The sequence below is a fragment of the Pseudochaenichthys georgianus genome, chromosome 17 (assembly GCF_902827115.2).
Source record: "Pseudochaenichthys georgianus chromosome 17, fPseGeo1.2, whole genome shotgun sequence".
Taxonomy (NCBI): domain Eukaryota; kingdom Metazoa; phylum Chordata; class Actinopteri; order Perciformes; family Channichthyidae; genus Pseudochaenichthys; species Pseudochaenichthys georgianus.
The window spans coordinates 12,854,168-12,877,157 of record NC_047519.1 but is presented as its reverse complement, the minus strand read 5'-3'; the positions used below and the strand labels follow the sequence as shown (position 1 = coordinate 12,877,157).

At 40.4% G+C, this 22,990-nt stretch overlaps 2 protein-coding genes across 4 annotated transcripts in view; one reads left to right on the top strand and one right to left on the bottom strand.

The window, feature by feature from the left end:
* Positions 1-22,990, bottom strand: part of LOC117461967 (zona pellucida sperm-binding protein 3-like) — a 526,690-nt gene that overhangs the window by 330,102 nt on the left and 173,598 nt on the right. The gene's annotated exons all lie outside the window — the stretch shown is intronic.
* The window catches only part of carmil3 (capping protein regulator and myosin 1 linker 3), a 115,497-nt gene that overhangs the window by 41,968 nt on the left and 50,539 nt on the right, over positions 1-22,990 (top strand). For all 3 annotated transcript variants that reach the window (XM_034103654.2, XM_034103653.2, XM_034103652.2), the window contains exons 12-16: positions 332-426; positions 10,401-10,487; positions 13,507-13,616; positions 14,362-14,439; positions 19,441-19,517. In XM_034103654.2, coding sequence (XP_033959545.1) covers positions 332-426; positions 10,401-10,487; positions 13,507-13,616; positions 14,362-14,439; positions 19,441-19,517 — 447 coding nt within the window. The remainder of the gene's footprint in view (positions 1-331; positions 427-10,400; positions 10,488-13,506; positions 13,617-14,361; positions 14,440-19,440; positions 19,518-22,990) is intronic.

Here is a 22,990-nt window from a genome sequence, read left to right as displayed (position 1 = left end):
GTAGCGTCAGTAGCCTTTGTAGGGACTCAGGGGAAAAAAGGTTCACCATGTGTACAGGTTCTGTTTATGTATGCATTTGTACTGGTGTGTAAAGACGAAAAACCAAATTTCCCCTTGTGGGATTAATAAAGTGGCTTCTTCTTATTTTCATCTCTGAAAAAGGGGCAGCTTCTTGAGTATTTCATTTATTAACAGTAGGTTTAATAATGAAAAATTACCAGGTACATTTAGTTGCATAAAGTAAATCTATCTGGCAGATTTTACACCAGTATTTAATCAGCAATTTTCGCAATAGCCTCATATTCCTTCTTCTATAACGTTTTGTCTCCAGGGACTTTCCGCAGAAGATGGCGTCGGCGCTGTCTGAAAACCCGGCCTCTGTGATCCACTCCCTGAACCTGGCCCACAACACGCTGGACAACCAGGGTAACCCCTCCCAATCTGCGGCTGTGTCTCTGAGGGCACCGCTGATTGTTCTTGTGCTTTTAAAGAATTCAAAATCAATGACTACCCTCAGAGAACCTTTACTTTCTGTTCCTCCTCCTCATCTATCTTTCATATAGGACTATATAAGGTCCTCCTCTCTTGAGAAATCCTTTTATTTGTATCGTCTCACCAACAACTCGCCTCACTAACTGAACCTCTTACAGAGCAACGTGCATCATAACCCATAATGCTTTTCTACTATTCTTAATTAATCCAAGTTGTTGTTTTTTTAATGTAATGTTGGAAGCAGCGTTTCCGCCGTCTTGTCGTCATTTGACAACAAAAAAAATAATTCGAGAGAAGATCGAGAGTTTTTAACGCTTGAAATGAGGAAAAGGAAAAAGGACAAGGACATCCCTCTGTTGTAGGGGCAAAGGAGTCTGGTGGGATTCTTTTTGCCGCCAGCAAAGCGTGTTCCTGTGACGGAAAGTGTACTGCCGGCGAGCCTTGACGGGGGTGCTAGTGGAGCATGCGAGTGAACAGCGAGTGCCGGAAACTGAGGCTCTGTGGTAAAATGAAGAGCTGATTAGGAGCCGAAAGAGCCAGAATTCCCATCACTAATACGTAAAGACATAGTATCTATAAGGGACGGCTCAATTCAAAATTCAAGTCAAGTCACATTTTATTATTTGCATCCCTTCCCTATACACCAGGGGTCTCTAAACTTTCTTCATCTGAGAGCTACTTTGAAAAAATGAAAGTGGCCAAGAGCTACTTCCATCACATCGCTTACATTTATTCACATACTGTAGCCCTCATCAGTTGAATTAAGCTACTTTTGTACTTGTGTGAAATTGCAATACCCAAAGCTTATCAAAAATCTTTACTTCACATCAAGGTCCAAGAAAACGACAATTTCTCACATATTATTATGGCCCACATAGTGGGCCATATCTTCATCATGTCTCAATCAGTGATTAAGTGAATAATAACGTTTCTATCAGGTTACTCAGCCTGTCACTCATTATTTTTAGGGAGGGGGCGGGGTTTGGAGGAACAGAGGAGACGGTGATCGTGGAAGCTTTCCTTCTAGTGATGGGTATTTAGATTCCCTTCGGGGAAACGAATCTTTTGATTCAGTTCACTTTAAAGATTCGTTCACTGATTCGTTCACCGGTTCGCGAACGACTTCTGGTGATTTGCACGTTCGCGAACGATTTGTATTTGTACTTAATTCGTTCAGTGAGTCTTCACTACTGCCGAAGTCCGTACAAGAAGTTTGCTGGCGTAAAATGTATGATATGAAAACACATTTTACACCTCACCTTGTTGCCCCATAAATTATGCTCTGGGAATAGGCTACATATTATTTAAGAAATATAATTGGCCATTGTTAAATCTCATAAATGTGTGCCTGACAGCAGGCTAGCACGTTACTTTCAAACCCATGCACGTACTATGTGGCCTAACTTAAATCCCAAAACATTAAACTACATTTGGCCGAGTTCAAAGTGAATACAAAAATATATCCTCTACATCGGTGACGATTTATTCATATTCTATGTACCCATCTATGTTTACCTTTAGCTAGCGGCTAAGCTAGTGGGACGCTACGGAGCCCAGCTATCCGCCCTCTGAAGCTTTTAGGGCCGACAGGGGGAGGAGAATACAACGCTGTGTGTATTTATCGCTAAGCTAGCGGCTAAGCTAATTGGACGCTGTTGGAAGCTATCCGCCCTCTGAAGCTTTTATGGCGGACAGGTTGAGGAGGATGTCCCGCTCGTGTGTGTGTGTGTGCGCAACACGTTCTCACTCCCATCCCGTGACATATTGACGGACGGTCAGGGCCCCTCCCCGTCGCTATATTACGTACAGGGTATCCCTTGACCGTCAGGCTTCTACGGGCAGGGCGTCCCATAGATAGACCTTCATAGACCACGTGATCAACAACAATGGCCGACCTTCGTGTTATTCTCGGTGGAAAATGCCTATTTTAAGGTTCATTTGGCCATTAAAATGCGTTTTGATGTCATTTTATGCGATTAATATGAGTTGTTATTTCTGATTATTTGTGCAGTACATGTACATGATGTTTAGTTTGCTAGTTATGACAAAGATTACTTCATGAATGTGTACACATTCATGGTTGTTAAGGTGGTTGCTATGGACGCTGCAACAGCTCCCAGACCAGGTGATCAACAACAATGGCCGACCTTCGTGTTATTCTCGGTGGAAAATGCCTATTTTAAGGTTCATTTGGCCATTAAAATGCGTTTTGATGTCATTTTATGCGAGTAATGAGTTTTTATTTCTGATTATTTGTGCAGGACATGTACATGATGTTTAGTTTGCTAGTTATGACGAAGATTACTTCATGAATGTGCACATTCATGGTTGCTAACGTTTTTTTGGTGGAAATGTGTTTTTTCACAGCAAAGTCACCCTCTGTACTTGGACCTATTGGGAGAATCTAAAGGCAAGAACATCCCAAATATTCATTTAGGTCTTTATTTTAGACCTTTAGTGTTGCCGTCTGTGAGGAAAATAAATGGGGCTCAGAGCCTCGTATTTTTAAAATCTTTTTTTACTTCTAATTTGTTATTCTTTTCAAAATAACACACTGTAAATTACTCACCAATAACACACAATTATCCTTGCTTTTATTTATTGGTTTAATTCCATAATCGCGGGCTCTTTTGGCGTCCGTCAGGAACTGAATTTCAAAATAAAAATAACCGGAAACAGACGTAGGCATTTCGAGTGATTACCCAAGATCTTCAGCTACGCTGTTTTAGCCGCAATGCATGCTGGGATTTCGTGTTTATATTATATGAAATCCGGAAAACATTTTAAAAGAATAAAATAATACTTAATTCCGAGTGCTCTTGCTTTTCTCTTTGAAAGTCATCACATAACGGCATTGTAATACACGGTTCGGCTGCATTAAATATTACAGATCTGCCGTAGTTCTTTATTTATAGAGCCCTGATGAGAAGACCTTTGGAAAAACTGAGAAAATGCCGCCGAAACTGAATACTTGACGTGGATCATAAATATATCAACAATTAAACAACATCTTCAATTTCTCTTCACACAATACGTCTCCGTGCAGTATCAACACTAATTCGGTTGACTTTTACATTTGATCTAATTCATAGATAGGTTATATTTACACCATAACGGTGCACAGCTGATATAAAAGGACTTGTAGTTTTTAAAGATATTACTGATTTGAATTGGATTGAATTTTGAATGTAAGAATGTAAATACTGAGTCTGAAATAGTATAGCAATATGCTGTAAAATTATGTGAAAGCATGAATAAAACTACACATCGTCAGATGTTGTACATACAAGTGTCCTACACTAATAATACAAAGTTATTATGGCTGTGTGTACCTTGTGTGCACCGCCTAGTGGTTGAAGCACGTTATTGAATTATTGTTTGTATGTGTTATATTTGATTAAAAAAATATTAAGAGTACATATACTTTCATAGGGGGAAAGTAGAAGGTCTGTGATAGAAATATAGAATATAAAAAATCAAGAAGATACTATAAGTGATCTCTTCAATAAAACAGTTTAGTGCAGGATGTACAAAGATATTAATAGGAGGAGGTGCAAAACAGAAAAACGAATTAACCTTTATTTAAACATTAAATAACAGATTACGGTCTTCTTTTAAATAAGAAAAAAACGTTGGTATCTATCTACAGATAAATACAAAGTACTTAACGTCTAATATATTGCTTTCCTGCAATGTTAACTATGTTGAAGCACTTATTTTAACTGATATTATACATATGGATTATACTCTTATGTATGTAGATAGAATAAGAAATGTGCAGAATATGACAGTTTAATGGTGGAGGTACACACATATTGATAGATGTCTTGTAATGCACTGTTGAGGGACCTGTGACCCACGTTTTTCATTCATTTCATAACTACACCATAGTTGTGTATGATATGTCAATAAACCTTTGAAAATCTTGAAAAGGATGTGCAAAATAGCCATAATATACAGTCTTTAATTAACTATTAGTAGAGAATAACGAGTAATTAATATACTTTATTACTCGTTTCCATTAATGTCAATTGCAGATACATGTTTAGTCTTCTCAAGCACAAGTATCAAATATCTCTCCTGATTGTTGGCACTTGACAATCACCTTACCTGAATTTTACTCAGGTGTAACTAAAGTCTGATTTAAGGGTTGTTTATATTTCACATAATTAATCAGAATCTGCAAAGTAACTCAAATAAATGCAGTGGAGTAAAAATACCAGGTTAACCTCTGAATTGTAGTGGAGTAGAATTACAAAGTAACAATGAGCTGTCATGTGGGTATATATTAATGCTGCACATTATGGACACAAGCGATTTTTACCCATTTATTAATTCTATGTTTTACATTTGATAACACCAATGTGTTTAATACTGGCAACTTCTAATTGTGGGAAAACGAAAAAGTTCAGTAGAGACGTCCCATAGAACATTTTGCGAAACACAATAGTGTAGTGTGTAGTTCTGGGGGGGCGTTCGATTCCAGTTTTGGATAGTCTGGCGTGGTTTCGTTCCATTTCACACAGCTGTTTGACGCTGTAACCTTGGCGCACTGCCACTCCAACATCCAATCCCAGACCTAGAAGAGTAATCACGGGGACTGTAGTCCTCAACGATAGCTGGGGATTCTGGGTAGTGTAGTGTCTTCGGCCGTCCTAAACTCAAACATTTTGACAATCGCAATGATGCTCGAACTGTCCCTTATAGGCCTACGTCTGTTTCCGGTTATTTTTATTTTGAAATTCAGTTCCTGACGAACACCAAAAAAGACCGAGATTATGGAATTAAACCAATAAATAAAAGCAAGGATAATTGTGTGTTATTGGTGAGTAAATAACAGTGTGTTATTTTGAAAAGAATAACAAATTAGAAGGAAAAAAAGATTTTAAAAATACGAGGCTCTGAGCCCCATGCATTTTCCTCACAGACGTAAGGTAATCTTCGTCATAACTAGCAAACTAAACATCATGTACATGTACTGCACAACTAATCAGAAATAAAAACTCATTACTCGCATACAATGACATCAAAACGCATTTTAACGGCCAAATTAACCTTAAAATAGGCATTTTTCCACCGAGAATAACACGAAGGACAGCCATTGTTGTTGATCACGTGGTCTGGGAGCTGTTGCAGCGTCCATAGCAACCACCTTAGCAACCATGAATGTGTAAACATTCATGAAGTAATCTTCGTCATAACTAGCAAACTAAACATCATGTACATGTACTGCACAAATAATCCGAAATAAAAACTCATTACTCCTATACAATGACATCAAAACGCATTTTAATGGCCAAATGAACCTTAAAATAGGCATTATGAAGGTCTATGGGACGCCCTGCCCGTAGAAGCCTGACGGGCAAGGGGTCCGCTGTGTCCGCAATGAAGGTCTATGGATGCCCTGCCCGTAGAAGCCTGACGGGCAAGGGGTCCGCTGTGTCCGCAATGAAGGTCTATGGGACGCCCTGCCCGTAGAAAATGACGGGAAAGGGGTACCCTGTACGTAATATAGCGACGGGGAGGGGCCCTGACCGTGTGTGTGTGTGTGTGTGTGTGTGTGTGTGTGTGTGTGTGTGTGTGTGTGTGTGTGTGTGTGTGTGTGTGTGTGTGTGTGTGTGTGTGTGTGTGTGTGTGTGTGTGTGTGTGTGTGTGTGTGTGTGTGTGTGTGTGTGTGTGTGTGTGTGTGTGTGTGTGTGTGTGTGTGTGTGTGTGTGTGTGTGTGTGTGTGTGTGTGTGTGTGTGTGTGTGTGTGTGTGTGTGTGTGTGTGTGTGTGTGTGTGTGTGAATGAGGGTTAAGTGCTGACTTCCAGCGTTTATTTAAGGATGTCTAAATGCACATCAGTGGGCATTTAGGGGACAGGAAGTAGTTGGAGTTAATGCGTGGCTCTCTGGAACACACAGATATTTGGCATTTTCCTTTGTGATGCTTCGCCAGATTCTTAGCAGCCATTGTTTATTGTCCGATTTTTTACTTTCTTATCCTACTTATCGGCATTGGGGTTTCAATCCCAATCTCCTTCAAAGTTTATGTAATTACTTTACAAGTGTAATGATGTGCTGAAAAAGTTAGAATTTTAGACAGAATATTTTTCCTACATTACTCAACCTGTGTGTGTAGACTTCCTTTATTGTGACTACAGTCAGTTGCCTCTCTATAAAGTCTATACACACACACACACACACACACACACACACACACACACACACACACACACACACACACACACACACACACACACACACACACACACACACACACACACACACACACACACACACACACACACACATAGAGGGAGGCAACGCACTGCAGCTTTAACCAGCATCACAATAACCCCGTAATCACAGTGAAAAATGACCTTCAGTCTGTTTACAAAGCTTACAGTGTTCTTCATGCATTGAATCCCAGGAACAGTTCTGCACACATTCAATCAGGAAACAAGGTTTGGCACTACACAAAAGCATTGCATTCTTAAATAAAGCAGAGACTTTTATGCTATTTTTATAACCATCCCTGCGATGGGTTTTATCGTTTTGCTGAGATGAAACTCTTTCCGTCTCCGTTATGTAATGTGGCTTGGCATATGGTATTTATACGTGTTTCTGCACTGGGTACGTGGGAGAGAGCCAGGTCCTTGAGTATGTTGGTATTTGTTTTCCCGCTGTAGTATACTGGTGGGTATAGCTATGTATATGTTTGGAGGGGGTGTATATACAGTGGGGCAAAAAAGTATTTAGTCGGCCACCAATTGTGCAAGTTCTCCCACTTAAAAAGATGAGAGGCCTGTAATTTTCATCCTATGTACACTTCAACTATGAGAGACAGAATGGGGGGAAAGAATCCAGGAAATCACATTGTAGGATTTTTAATGAATTAATTGGTAAATTGCTCGGTAAAATAAGTATTTGGTCACCTACAAACAAACAAGATATCTGGCTCTCACAGACCTGTAACTTCTTCTTTAAGAGCCTCCTCTGTCCTCCACCCGTTAACTGTATTAATGGCACCTGTTTGAACTCGTTATCAGTATAAAAGACACCTGTCCACAATCTCAAACAGTCACACTCCAAACTCCACTATGGCCAAGACCAAAGAGCTGTCAAAGGACACCAGAAACAAAATTGTAGACCTGCACCAGGCTGGGAAGACTGAATCTGCAATAGGTAAGCAGCTTGGTGTGAAGAAATCAACTGTGGGAGCAATTATTAGAAAATGGAAGACATACAAGACCACTGATAATCTCCCTCGATCTGGGGCTCCACGCAAGATCTCACCCCGTGGGGTCAAAATGATCACAAGAACGGTGAGCAAAAATCCCAGAACCACACGGGGGGACCTAGTCCATGACCTGCAGAGAGCTGGGACCAAAGTAACAAAGGCTACCATCAGTAATACACTACGCCGCCAGGGACTCAAATCCTGCAGTGCCAGACGTGTTCCCCTGCTTAAGCCAGTACATGTCCAGGCCCGTCTGAAGTTTGCTAGAGAGCATTTAGATCAGGGGTAGCCAACACGGTGCCCGCGGGCACTCAGTCGCCCGCAGGGGCAACGTGAGGCGCCCGCCGGGCACGTTCTAAAAATAGCTCACCAAGAAAATCCAAAATGTATAAAATACACAAAACAAAAAAGGAAATGTAATTAAAAGAATCTACCCCATGCATAAACAAAACCTAAATCATAGCGAACTCTATCTACTTACTACAACTCTATATCTATCTAACACCCCTCCTCCCCCCACTCCCACAATGAATATCGACCAATCACGTTCTTGCTTGATTTGCGGGACCAGCGTTGCAGTCGGGAAGAAAAGCAATGTGGCACCTCCCCGCTGATTTTCCTTCTGGCAGAATCGACACTACACATCATCCCCATTGAACACAGCCTAGTCATGCCAGCCTATACAACACACGAGGGGCAGAGTTTTACTCTGTGTGTTGTAACTTGCATATATTTGTTCCACTTGACGCACACACACGCATGGCGTAATCTCCAGGGGAGACATGTCCCCCGCTCTTTTCGAAATCCCGTTTGTGTCCCCCCACTTTACAAATATGTTTATTATTTTTTAACGCAAGCCGTCATCGCCACGGAGGAGCACACAGCCTGTGTGTGTGTGTGTGTGTGTGTGTGTGTGTGTGTGTGTGTGTGTGTGTGTGCACGCGCGCGCGTGAGAGAGAGAGCACCCCATTTATCTATTTAATATAGATAAAGTAAGAAATCACTCCAATGTGTACAATAGGACAGTACAAAAAACAGTTTGAAAGGGGAGTGATTAGTAAAATATGCATAAATAAAAAGAAAGAATGCTAACTAGGTAACATAATGTTATTGGTTGTGATAAAGATGTTTGGATTATTGAAAAGTATACAGCTCCCTTTCATCTGAGTGTTGAGAGCTGTATCCATAAATTCATGTTGTGCTCAAAGTGCTCCAGATTGATGCATTTAACTTCAACATTTAAAAAAAAATCTTCTTAAAATAATTAAATTGCATACAAGTTCTTTTAGTAAACACTGAAAACGGGTCCCACAGACCCAAACAGCACAAAAAGGTTAAAGGTAAGCATATAATAATGTTAAAATGTGCTAAATATATACACTGCAAAAAACAAAAAAGAGAGGAGTAAAAGTAGCCCCCGACTTGTTTTATTTTTAGAAAGTAGCCCTCATCCTAAAAAAGGTTGGTGACCCCTGATTTAGATGATCCAGAAGAGGATTGGGAGAATGTCATATGGTCAGATGAAACCAAAATAGAACTTTTTGGTAAAAACACAACTAGACGTGTTTGGAGGAGAAAGAATGCTGAGTTGCATCCAAAGAACACCATACCTACCGTGAAACATGGGGGTGGAAACATCATGCTTTGGGGCTATTTTTCTGCAAAGGGACCAGGACGACTGATCCGTGTAAAGGAAAGAATGAATGGGGCCATGTATCGTGAGATTTTGAGTGACAACCTCCTTCCATCAGCAAGGGCATTGAAGATGAAACGTGGCTGGGTCTTTCAGCATGACAATGATCCCAAACACACCGTCCGGGCAACGAAGGAGTGGCTTCGTAAGAAGCATTTCAAGGTCCTGGAGTGGCCTAGCCAGTCTCCAGATCTCAACCCCATAGAAATCTTTGGAGGGAGTTGAAAGTCCGTGTTGCCCAGCGACAACCCCAAAACATCACTGCTCTAGAGGAGATCTGCATGGAGGAATGGGCCAAAATACCAGCAACAGTGTGTGAAAACCTTGTGAAGACTTACAGAAAACGTTTGACCTCTGTCATTGCCAACAAAGGGTATATAACAAAGTATTGAGATGAACTTTTGTTATTGACCAAATACTTATGTTCCACCATAATTTGCAAATAAATTCTTTAAAAATCAGACAATGTGATTTTCTGGATTTTTTTTTTTTCTCATTTTGTCTCTCATAGTTAAGGTATACCTAGGATGAAAATTACAGGCCTCTCATCTTTTTAAGTGGGAGAACTTGCACAATTGGTGGCTGACTAAATACTTTTTTTCCCCCACTGTACACACAAATGTATATTACTACAGGAAAGGGAAACTCCAAAAAGCATAACGGGGCCTTTTTAACCAGAATTACCAAAACATAATATAACAGTTTGGAAATGCCCTAGGCTTAAAGAGATGATATGCTTCTGAAATGGGCCATTTTGTATTCCATTACTTTGGTACATATATTTTATATTTTGATGCCATTACTTTTGTATTGAAACAAAAAACGTTTACTTGTAACAGTATTTAGTGTGGCTAGAGTACTTTTTGTATCACTCATTAAACCATTAGTTGTTCTGGCTCTAGATGTGTGATAAATATGTTGATTTGGTATTTATGATTATATGATGAATGTATCCTCTCTTCTCTCCTCCCCCTTCCCCTCTCTTTAAACCAGGAGTCTCCAACCTGATTCAACAAGTGTGTCGCCTCAACAAGGGTCTGCGCCTCCTCAACCTCTCCAAGACCTCCCTTTCCTCCAAGGGTAAGAGACCCCGATCATTAAATGAAATGTAATGAATGTCCAATTAGGTTTTGGGACTAGTACAACAAATGATGCTCAAAGACACTTTCTATGACTCTGTTTTTGTAGCTGCTTCCCACCATGCAGTTCTATTTTGTCTAGCATTACCTCGCATAGATAAACAGACCCACGCAGTATCACCCATCTACCAAATTAATCCCCTTTAAAACCCCATGTAGGCATTAGTGCAGTGTCCCAATTCTATTGCTCTTATCCCAAACAGCACAACCGTCCACTATTATAGCAGATTCAAAGAGATCACATTTAAGTCCATATATTAATACTGTAGCCTCAGCGTAATAGCATTTTTCATCATTATATTTTGATCTGATCGGAATCAGGTTAATTGCCATGCAGGTTTGCACGTACAATTACTTTGCTTTGGTGTATTATAGTGCATATATAAACACAATAAGAGGAGTTAAGTTGTAAAAAAAGGAACAAATATAAACATTTTTTAATGCTATTTTAAAAAAATATATATATATACAAATAAATGTTTACATGAACATTTATTTGAAAAAAGTGCAGTACAGTATAAATATGACAATTTACTCTGAGAATCAAATAATTTGTACAGAATTAAAACCGGCCGAGTTATGAAAGTGGGTACAGAGTTCTCTGATGTATCTACTTTTACTTAAATGATGATTTTCTTTCATGTACACAAGCAGTAAGCTGTCCTACAAAGCAAAATACAGTATCTATATATGTTTTTGTCCAAATTAACAACAAAACATTTTCCAAATAACAACAGAATCACATGTTTTAGTGTCTGTTATACCATTTATTGTTAAAATGATTGTTATAACGCATTGTTGATTATCTGAGATTCTGTTGAAATTCTGCCTCCTTGATATAATGGAAGTGACATGTTCTGACCTCCTGTCTGTGAGCTGTTTTCATATATACAGGGGAACAGCTTTGAATGAAAATCGTTTTTTTTGTGTGTGATCTATTGACCTCTTGAATCCTGCATGGATTCTGGTAAAATAGCACAGTGTAGATCTGAGTACTTTTTCCACCACTGCATTTCCAGAACATTAGACAAAGGTGTTTTATTTAGGGCTCTATAGCGGTACTTAGGGGTCTAAAATAACCAGCCAAAATGCCATAAAAGTGAAGCATTACATCCTTTCTATCTATTACACAATTTGCCCTGAAGCTTGAAAGCTAAACCCTTTTCCCCAGCTCCTCTGCTCCTGTAGGGACTGCTTTCGGCTGAATGATGAGTGTTGCGTACACCGCAGACGACAACCTCGATAACCTGAAACAAATGGAAAGAAAACACACTGGGTGCGATTTTAAAGGCAGTGGGATGACACAGTGATTCAGGGGAACGCAGTGCTGACCTTGAATGGGGGGGGGGGGGGGGGGGTGAAGGTATGACTTTGCAGGGGCTGAGCAGTACTTTGTTGCATATTTATAGATTTTTCTCCACCCCTCCTTCCCTTCATCTCAGCTACACATATGCTGAGGCGAGCACGTGCACACACACACACACACACACACACACACACACACACACACACACACACACACACACACACACACACACACACACACACACACACACACACACACACACACACACACACACACACACACGCAGACGCTATCTGTGATGTGATCAGATATGCAAAAAGGCAGATATCTCTCACGTGCACCCACACAAGAGACATTGATTTGACTTCTACTACTATTTCTCTGTTTAAAATAATAACACGTTTTTTCAACTTACATTTCATCAAATTTGTATTTAATGTAGTTTAATTTATCTTACAAGATCACATTTTTTATTCTTTTATTTTATTCAATTTGATCTTTACTTAATTTGATTACATTTTGTATATTTAATTTAGTCCATGGAGCAAGTGCTCCAACATCCATGTTTTATTTATATTTTCCTATTTTATCTGAAATAATTTTATATTTAGTTTTGTTTTATTTGTTTTACTCTATAATATAAAGAGCAAATGTTGCAAGATACATATTTTTTTACTTTTGTATTCTTTTTAAAAAACATTTTTATTTTATCAATTTAAATTTTGTTTATCTCTTTTATGCAACTGTTACAAGATCCAATTATTTTCATATTTATTTCTATTTTATTTGATTCAATTTATTTTATTATATTTCCTTTTCGTTTTTCTTTCTTTATGTTGTTTTATTCTATAATGGAACAACTCTTACCTTATCCTATTTTAGATATTTGTTTATCCTATTTCTCTGATTCACACAGACGTAATGGCTTCTTCAAGTCTGATAGATGCACAAAGTGTGAGGGGGTGGGGGGGATTAGACACCCTGTCCCCTCTTCCCCTCATTTGGCTCCTAATCGCTACACATTAGGGATGAAGAGTTTAGCGCCTTGCTAGCGTCAGTGCAGCACATGCACTAGCTGGCCTCCCCAAAGCCTTAAACAGGAGGAATGTATTCCCTACAACTTAGACTAGTGAACAGATTAATGATGCTTGTAAACTTTTTTTATTTGTCTGTGCTGCTAGATATTTCTCCCGTGTTGTTATTGTGTCTATATTTAATCTTCGACTTGCCATTCCGCACCGTGCATTGCATCGCTCAGGGCGAAGATTTTTAATGAGGGCTTCCATCGGGCCCGTGGGTGTAATTGTGTAGTGATCTGATTTTGAAAGAATGATTTTCTGTTGTTTTGGCTTTCAGGGTACATACCAGGATACTGGGGGGAAAGTGTCTAGCTTCCTCCTAAAATCTTCTTTTGATACTAGCCTGCCATCGGAGCTCACTTGTCTCTGCGCAATTATTTAGTTTGCCACATTTTCTCGCTCACCCTCCTGCATTTTGTACTTTTGTATTCATTAGTTGCTAATAAGTCACGTCCAGAGGAAAAAAAAGATCATTATAAAATCATTAAACTGACTTTGGGATGCATATCATTTGATTATTGAAACTAATTTGCCCTCCCCTTTTGATTTCACCTCTATCACGACCCCCCCATTAGGTGTGGTTACTTTGTCCCAGGCGTTGTGTTCAAGTGACGACTACTCCAATTCTCTACTGCATCTGGACCTCAGTAAAAACCCCGGGGTTCTGTCTGGAGAGGACGCAACAGTAAGGAAACAAATACCATTCAGAATGTATCCTAACTTTGTTTTTCCATTTGGTTGTTTCTATACACATTTTTTGTTGTGCATAACAAAACCTGAGTGAAAATGACGTACATTAAAGAAAGAAAGAAGTTTCCAAAAAGTTGTTGAGGTGTCAAATTTCATGTTTTAGATAACATATACTTTATTTATCAGAAAATGTAAGGTTGTTTTGTTAACAAGGCCTTGCACCCCATTTAAAAGTGCTTCTGCATTAGCTTCAAATAAACCAAGTGCTACGTAAATGTTCTGACGGAGACATAATACTTGCAATAAGCCAAGTCTGGAACCTGTATCTAAGGACTTAAAGAATCTTAGAGGTGTTGTACTCTCTTGCTCTCAAAGTAAACATTCACAATGGTTTGCCATTGGACATTTACATTTATACATGGTTTCATGTAAACCGTTTGCTTTCCTCATTCTCTTTGAAAGAAGAAAGCAAAGGGTTTCCTGTTATGAACCAATGATTATATCACCAGTAAAGATGTACCAATCAGAGGATCAGTGGTTTGATCCCACCAGTGTTTTTGGTCAAGATACTTAACCCTAAATTGTTCCCAGCGTTATGTCTATGGTATTGAAGTGTATGTAAGCTTTGGATCAAAGCATATGCTAAATAACATGTGTTCTAATGTACAGACAATTTATATGTGCTTGTATTTTCTTCCTTTATCTGTTCTCTAAAAGACATTGTCCTTGTTCCCCTGTAGAACTTGTACCTGTTCCTGGCCCAGCCCAACTGCCTGGTCCACCTGGACCTCTCTGGGACAGACTGCACCGTGGACTCGGTTAGTACGCTCTGTCTCTGCTACAGTTGATATCCAGTCATCGCTGTCTGAATTCCCCTCGGAAGGGATAGGATTCAGGCCAAGAAACAGAAAGTGGCTTTCGTCCTGAATAAGAATCGCTCTCCTCACAGAAACAATGCTAACTCACAGTCTTCCTCCGAGCTCCTCTGTGCATAATGCTTTTAGTGATGCTCTCAAGATGCTCTACAATAGAAACACACAGCCTCTTATGAATTATACAAGCAGAACATCATCTGAATTGCATCCAGGAGCTTTTGTTTTCAGGCGTTTGTTCAAGTCTTTGTCACTTCATAGGGATGACTTTGTCCGTGTTGTAACTGCGGCTAAATTTAGCACGTCTGCCACTGTGACAAAACGGTGTCTCGCCGCATTAGCAGATACAAGCTCACAGCTGAAAGGATGATGGAGCTTTCTCTCTTTCTCTGAAAGAGTTCAGTGACCACGCTCGAGTGAGACTGCCCCTGCTGGATACCGCTGACATTGCAGTTATTCTTGTCGATACACAACAGAAAATGTTCTCTAAGTTACAGATGTACTCAGGATGTTTTTCGTCTCTGTGTCCCTCTGGAAGCTGTAAGAGGTTTGTGAAGAGAGCCAGCTCACATGTGTTGTTTGTGTCCCGTCGTCAGTGCTGCATTGCTGCTGGCAGGACGGCGTGCAGCAGGGACCTGCGGGGACGGAAAGAACAGACAGAAATATCTGATTTATTGTGTTCTTCGTTGCCGGGAGATAAGAGGTCAGTCAGCCAGAGATTTACTCTAAGCTCTGCTGTTGCTCAGTGACACCACGGCAGTGAGTCTCAGTCCAGTCCACACTCTCTATATTGCCATGTAGCCTCACACCAACCTTTTGGCCTTCTTAAAGGGGCCCTATTATTATTTTTGGGGTCCACTACCCCCCTGCCTGAAACGCTTCGATTGTAGTCCTTTGTTTACTTCTGTAACATAGTGACATCACTATGGGTTAAACACACTTGCGCTTCTATTGGCCAACATACTACATCATTTGCTAAGAGGCGGGACATTTCTAAGCGGTTGACCGATCAGAAAAGAGCCGGCTAGATAACCAATCGGACTGTGTTCTTCCCCTTAATGGAAAGTAACTTACCCAAGGTACGGTACTTCAATATTGTTTTAAGTTAAAACAAGTACGTCTTTGCTCCACTAGATTTTAGAGTACAATTTTGAGCTTTTTACTAGTTTTATTGATTATTTGTCATAGAAAATATAATATAATTGGCTTCTAATACTTTTTGAATTAATACATTATTTAAATCATAATCCTACTCAAGTTGTTTTTCTCAAAATGTAAGCCACATTTGTGTTTCTCTTTTTTCATTGAAAGCTCAGATACAGCTCAGGCACAACGGGCAGCACAACAGTAAGGCTGATTACAAACAGTGATTTAAGATTTGAATGCGTTCACATTTTTGATTGCTTTTTAACGAGTGTGAAATTGTATCCAGCAAAAATAATGCCGTATTCTGCCACCAACAACCACATAAATAATACTATATCGAATGAAAGGAACCATTCTGTTGAGTATTTTTACTTCTGTTACTGAAGTGCATTTCTATGATAATACTTCATTTTTCTTATAGTCGTATGTTTATCGACACTCGTGTATTACTACATTTTAAAGTTAAAGATCCAAATACTTCTGTTACTCTCACCTTTGGCTCTTTCTTACTACAATGCCTTGCGACTCACTGCTCTTTGGGGTTTAAAATGGACTAAAGGGCAAACACACGCACAGTCGGCTTGTCAGCAAGGGATTTCTTTCAGCAGGGTCAAGTGAGTTTTGAAATATGTGCATCCATACTGCCTGACTGGACACTTCTTCAACTTTGTCCCCTCGTATTTCTCTTTAAAAATCCTCTTGAGACAAAAAAGAGAACTCCCTGTGATAGCTGCGTTTTGGTAATTGTCATTTATCCCGTTGTGAGAAACTGTCAGAGGGAGAATTTGTCTCTTTTAGTGTTGGATTGAATTATTAATAAATTCCTGTTTTAATCTGCGTTGATGCACCGACAAGGGTCGATTAGTCAATTTGCGTGAGGGATGGCACTGCCAGGGTGAAATGGATTTGTCCGATGGTTAACCTCTCGCCTGCGATTAGATGCGGCTCAAGTCTTACGAGAAATTGGGTTTTGATGCCCTAAAACTCTCTCCTGTCCAATAAGCACAAGTAAATCATCTTTATTTCAACATTAATTGGGTCACTAACACAGATATATTAATTTCTGTACCTTCCAGAGCCCTGCAGAGTTTGAATTCGAGCCTTACCTTCCCGAGATAAAAGTGGGATTGGTTATGCACTTTGATGGATGGTACATGAATGCTTCATGATGACACGTTGATCGTATGGTGACACAGAATCATTCATTTTTTCCAGTGGCTCTTTTCCTATACTTAATGTGAATCTTGACATTTGATTAATATTAATTCTTAACTCATCTAATTTGCTGGTATGGTTTCAGCTCTATTCTGATTCAGTTTAATACAATTACTCTTCTTATTGCCCATTTGGTCCCGCTATTGGGAATTCGTAGGCTCGCTCTGACCGCCCTTTCCGTACACACTTTGAAGTATTGGTAGGAGCACAGTATCTGCTATATTTAGCTCTGTTGCTGGAGCTAGGGAGCAATTACCCTGAAATAGGCAAGACCATAAACATTTTCTAATTTCCAACTATATGGGCCTAAATAACTCAAATTCATGGTTTCATTTCATATATGTCTTTCATTTTCCCATTTAGGGACATTTTTATTCAACAATCTCGAAACATTTTAAAGATAAAGCGTGACTCAAACAGGGGCAATGATGGTCTTTTTGTGTTCCCCTCTAGCGCCACCATGAGGTTGACATGTGGTACACACACTCATGTTCCCCTTAGGATGAACTGTTAACACTTTTTTCCTGTAGTGCCATGTCTCAGATTTGAATCTGTCTGGATTTTTAGTTTTATGCCCATACCTGTACTTTGTGCTTACATTCTAAACACACATTGTGTCCATTGTTAAACGTTATACCTGTATTTGGTGCATTTATTAGTAGCCAAAGTTCTTCTTAACAGAGCTGCTAGCATGGCGGTAGACTCTTGCTTTTAGCATCACATTTAATTTAAAAATGAAAAAAGAGCCTGAGCAGTTGTTAGGAATTTGTTCACTCAATAAAAGGGTAGAAAATAATATTTGTCCGGTGCCTTGCTCAAGGGCACCACGGCAGGGCCCAGGAGGTGAACTGGGACCTCTCCAAGTAGCAGTCCACACTCCTTATTTAGGTCTGTTCGGGGACTTGAACCAGCGACCCTAAGGGTGCGTTCACACCTGCCTTGTATAGCCCGGTTGAATCGAACCCTGGCGCGTTTAGCCGCTTGGTGCGGTTCATTTGGGTCGGTGTGAACGCAGTCCGAGACCTCTGAAGTGAACTAAACAACCGGACTCTGGTCCGCTAAAATAGGTGGTCTCGGAGCGCTTGCTAGTGAACTCTGGAGCGGTTCATCGCTGGTGTGAACGCAGTCCGCACCAAAACATAGGAAGCGCAGTATTTACGTGTCACAAGAACGCGGATATCTTTAAAATCTTTAGCGAAAGAGTCTTTCAAGACATCCGCGGTTGTTTAGTTAAAGAGTGAAGCGGAATGAAGTGTTGAACAGTGTCGTGTAAAGTAAAAATTCTCCGTCAGCTACATAAAAGTAAGAACACCTGTCGTCGGTGAAACGCCCTCCTTACTGCAGAACGTCTCATTATATGTGTTATAATGTTTTTTAACGGACGTTGTCTGATTATATAATCATATGCGCGGGCCGCGAGTGTCTGTTGATCTCCAGACTAAAAGCAGCATGAGAATAACCTGCCGAAAGTGCCGATGCTCCATGGCGGAGGCTCCGGTAGAAATTGCCGGGATTTGCGTTTGTACCTCCTTAATGTCTGACCAATGGTTGAACAGCATTTCCGTGCACATGACTTGTGTTTAAAGTTTATAGTCCGTTCGAGTTTTGCCCGTGTGAACGCAAACTGAACCTTCTGAAAAATGAAACAATGTAACAAACTGTGGTCTGGTGCGCCCCAGAGAGCGGACTATTAGGTGTGAATGCACCCTAAGATTCCCAGTCCAAGCCCCGACTGACTGAGCCACTGCCAGCATGTGATGGAAATACCTATGATCTCCTTGGAATCAATTGAAAAGAGACCCTTGCACTCAGAAAAAGGCGCCATGTGGACACAGGCCCTTAGTTGCTACTGCACTTGAGTAAATGCTACTTTCCACCTCTGCTTACAGCTGACCACACATGTATGTATCGTACACTACCAGAGCCAAATCCCTCGATCAGCATTTCCCCGACAGCACTGAGTTGCAACAATTTAGGGTCTCGGATGAAAATAAATCAGTGCCTTGCTCCAGTGCACAAATTAAGACGGCAGCATTTTAATTGGAACAAATAATGTGGTTGTTTTGACCTGTGTTTTTTCTGAAATAAGGTTTTCTTCCACATCACTTGTTTCTTCCTCAACTGTCGAGTAACTACATGTTCATTATACTTGTGTCCGTGTGATTGTAGAAACGTAATGAGAAAGGTTGCATCATCTCCTATAAACTCTTACAAATGGCCCAAAAAGGATCAAATACATCCTAAAACAAATGGCCAAGACGGCTTTGTCCTGATTTGACCAGATGTAACATCTACTTTGTTCTGCTCTATTACTTGCCCCAATCTGCAGAGTCAGGCTTCTACACTATTCCATAATCTAATGCCATCTATAATGCACCAATGACACATTAGGGGACATTTTTATTGAAGAGGCTCCTGCCAAGGAAGAAATACAGTTCAGAGGCATCACTTTTTTTGCGTGTTCGAAATGCATTTGTCATATTTAATCTGCGCTGTACTCGGTTGTGCTGTGTTCAAGAGCCAACTGTTATACTCTCTGTAGAGAACACAACTCATTTATCTCTGTCTTTCTGTTTTCTTTGCCAGTTGTTTGGGGCCTTGCTGCGAGGCTGTTGCGCTGACCTCTCCTACCTGAACCTCTCCAAGAACTCCTTCTCTCACAGGTGGGCGTCATCTCCACTGTAAACCCTGTTGTTGTTGTTGTTGTTGTTGTTGTTGTTGTTGTTGTTGTTGTTTGTTTATTTTAAATAAATGTAGTTCCCTTCTGACTCAGCCAAACAGCTCTGGAGATATTCCAGTCAGGAGCAGAGCAAGCATCCTCATTTATTTCCCGCCACAGATTAGCATTTGGCCCTGGACCCCGTAATTAGCGTGCATGCTTGGCTCGCCCCCGTAACTTGTTCCGACTCGCTGCATATACACTTTGCCTGCAGAATGAGTTCCCGTCTGTCTCTCAATGTACACATGTCTCCGTTTGCTAACAAGTTTTCCATCTGTCAAGCACTTATTAGCGTGCCCACAAGTCTTTTGTCTTTTTTTATTGTGTTTGTGTGTTTGTGTTTACCTCGCTATCAGGCAGTCAGGCCTCATCATGTTGAGTCCCCCAGGTGCCCAGGAGCTTCTCTGCTCAGCATATTACATTACAGAGTTACTGGGGAAGGAGTCGGTTGAAAAATGAGACGAATCTTTTATGGTTCCAATCCCCAGGCACCCACGCCTGCATGTTTCTCTCACTTTCTCCCTCTAATTGTTTCATTTCTATCTGCTTTGTTCTTCAGTCCATCTTCTACTTTTTAAAATGTTTTGTAACAATCTTGCCTGGTTAAAACTGATAAGTAAAATTAAAGAGGCCCTATTCTGCCCTTTGGGGTATTCCCATTGCCACAATGTGTTTATACTGTATAGGGGTTCTGTGCATGTAAATGGTCTGCAAAGGCTAAGATCCCAAAGTTCCCTCCTCAAATGTAGTCCTTTGTATACATGAGCGACATAGTGACATCACTACCTTACACTTGCGCTTATATTGGCTAGTGCTCCAACACATTGTACGTGATAGGCTTCTGTCATATCACAACAGAGCCAGCCAGCGAACCAATCAGAGCAGACTGGGCTCTTGTTTCAGACGGAGGGGGAAAAGAGGTGCTGCAGCACAGGCAGTATGAGAAGAATAAAGAAGCTTTTTGAACATTGAAGCATGGAGACATGTCGCAGTAGAGGCACTGCATACAAACACAAACCTGAACATTAGTATAATAGGGCCCCTTTAAGGGTTCAGATATAATGCAAGTGCGATACTAAAGGCAGGTGATATTTGAATTGACATTAGTGCAGCCGTTTTGTTTGAACTGCAAAACAGACCAAAAGTTAGCATTTCAAAATATCAGAAATTAGATTAAAACAATATACTTACAAATAATTTGAACAAACCTGGAACAATCTTGAAAACAGATTATAAAAAATAAGTTAAAGGTCTACATATAATAATAATAATAATAATAATGTAATGCTAATGGGAGGTAATATTTAAATATACGTTAGGAGAGCAGCAACTAAAATTACAAAGGGACCAAAAATAAGCATTGAAAAATCATATCAAACTAGATTGAAACCAAATGTGAAACAAGTGTTTCCCACAGATCTGAAATATACTTGTGGGGGGGGGGGAGGACGTCGTGCAACAACAACAACAACATTAACCTTTCTGTTGGTCGCTTGTGAGCAGACCCTTCACGCGATGGCAGAGCGAACAGGTACAGGCAGGGCCGGACCATGACGATAAGCCGGAGATTATACACCCAGCCAGGCCACTACCAGCTTTTTTTGTGCCATTTTGCTGGATTTATTTGTCAATATTTACAGCGTTGATGCCCATAGTGATAGCCCTATAGTTTACATTTACTACCCACAAATAAATATATGGACATGGGTTACTATTTAAATAAAATTGTAAATGTCTTTAGGAACCTGTCCATGTGATTTGAAGTGGGGGTGGACCTCAGATCCCTTTTTTCATCTTCCCTGCTACATTTCCCTTCTGTGAATCCAGGCTCTTGCTGGGGCTCTTGACCACACACAATTCATTTCTTATGACATTGAATTTCCCAGCATTCCACTCGCATTTTCCTGGAGACCTCCACACTCCATCCATCTTCTGTACTTTTTTTTAAATCCCTTTTTCCATTTCTATTTTTTTTCTCACCTCCTCATCTTCCACTTAAATTCCCTTCTCCTCTTTTTCCTATCTATCATTCCTCCTCCCTCTTTCTCCACAAATCTTCCCTCCCTCCTCCTCCCCCATTATGCCTCCCTCTCTTCATAGTTCATCCCACCGCTGGCCGGTCATGGGGCCTCTGATATTAAATGCTGAGTTCTTCCGGTCAGACGGAGCCACAAAGCTGAACGGAGCTGATAAGAACCCCCCGGCTGCCGCTAATGCATATGGAACAGACTCCCTCAGAACCTTTACATGCACACACACACGAGATACAATGAGCAGCTCATATAGATACAATTACACACATGTACACGTGGGGTAACAAGCTGCTGATACGCCCCCCTGGAGTGTGTTTTGTGAGGGAGACAGTGACACAGTGTCTGCTCATGCGACAGAAGCCTTTCTGTATCAGCGCGGTCCTGACAGGCGGTATGCTAATCGGTACAAATGGGTCAAAGAAAAGCTGCTGTTCCACGCACTGGGAGGTTATCACAGTAGCAATGACAGGGGCTTGTAAAGCAGCCCCCTCTTAATGTATTCGTCTTATTGCCTTCCACTATTACTCACTCTCTAAAGACCGTTTCCCATCTTTGTCCTTCGTAACTTGATATTATTTTACCCTTTCCCCCTAATCTATCCAAAATGCTCTTTTATTCATTTCCTCACATACCGTTGTATCATCTGTTTGGGGAACATTTCAGAGCATTATTATGAAAGAATCGATTGTAGTTGCAACTTAAAATCAACTGCTGTCTAGAGAAAGGATATTATAATACTTGCAAGTATGTGTGGCGTATTTGGACACAAAAGAAACGTTCATTTAGAAAAATCCGAAACACCAGCACATCAGTCTAACGTGGCTGATTTCTGTCTGCTAGGTCTAATAAGTGAAACATCTGCATGAACATTCATTTACATACTTAAACTTGCACAACACATAACATTTCAAAAAGTGTGCTTGCTATTAACCTGCAAAACACACTGACTGATGCTATTCAGCACTCGTACTCAACTTATTATTCAGCATTACTCCATATTAGCGATCATATTGTGTAGGACCCCCTTTTGCAGCCAAAAATACCGTCTCCACGAAGGGGTGTACTTGGTCTGCAACCATTTTGAGATAGGTGGTACGTGTCAAAGTAACATCCACATGAAAGGCAGGACCCATGGTTTCCCAGCAGAATATTAATACTAATATTACTGAGGGCCTCGTATGTGGCGTCCTCCTTTAGAGTGGCACCCAGAAGTCAGCAGCAGACATCAGCGCAAAGAAGGTCTTCAAGTTGCTAAAACATCATCTCTGCCAGGTGCACCCTATGCATCAAACCCACATCCTAGAAATGTTTCTTTGCAGAATAAAAAAACATATAATACAATGCATTGTAATAAGCTTAAAAAAAAGAAAGAAAAAAGCTTACT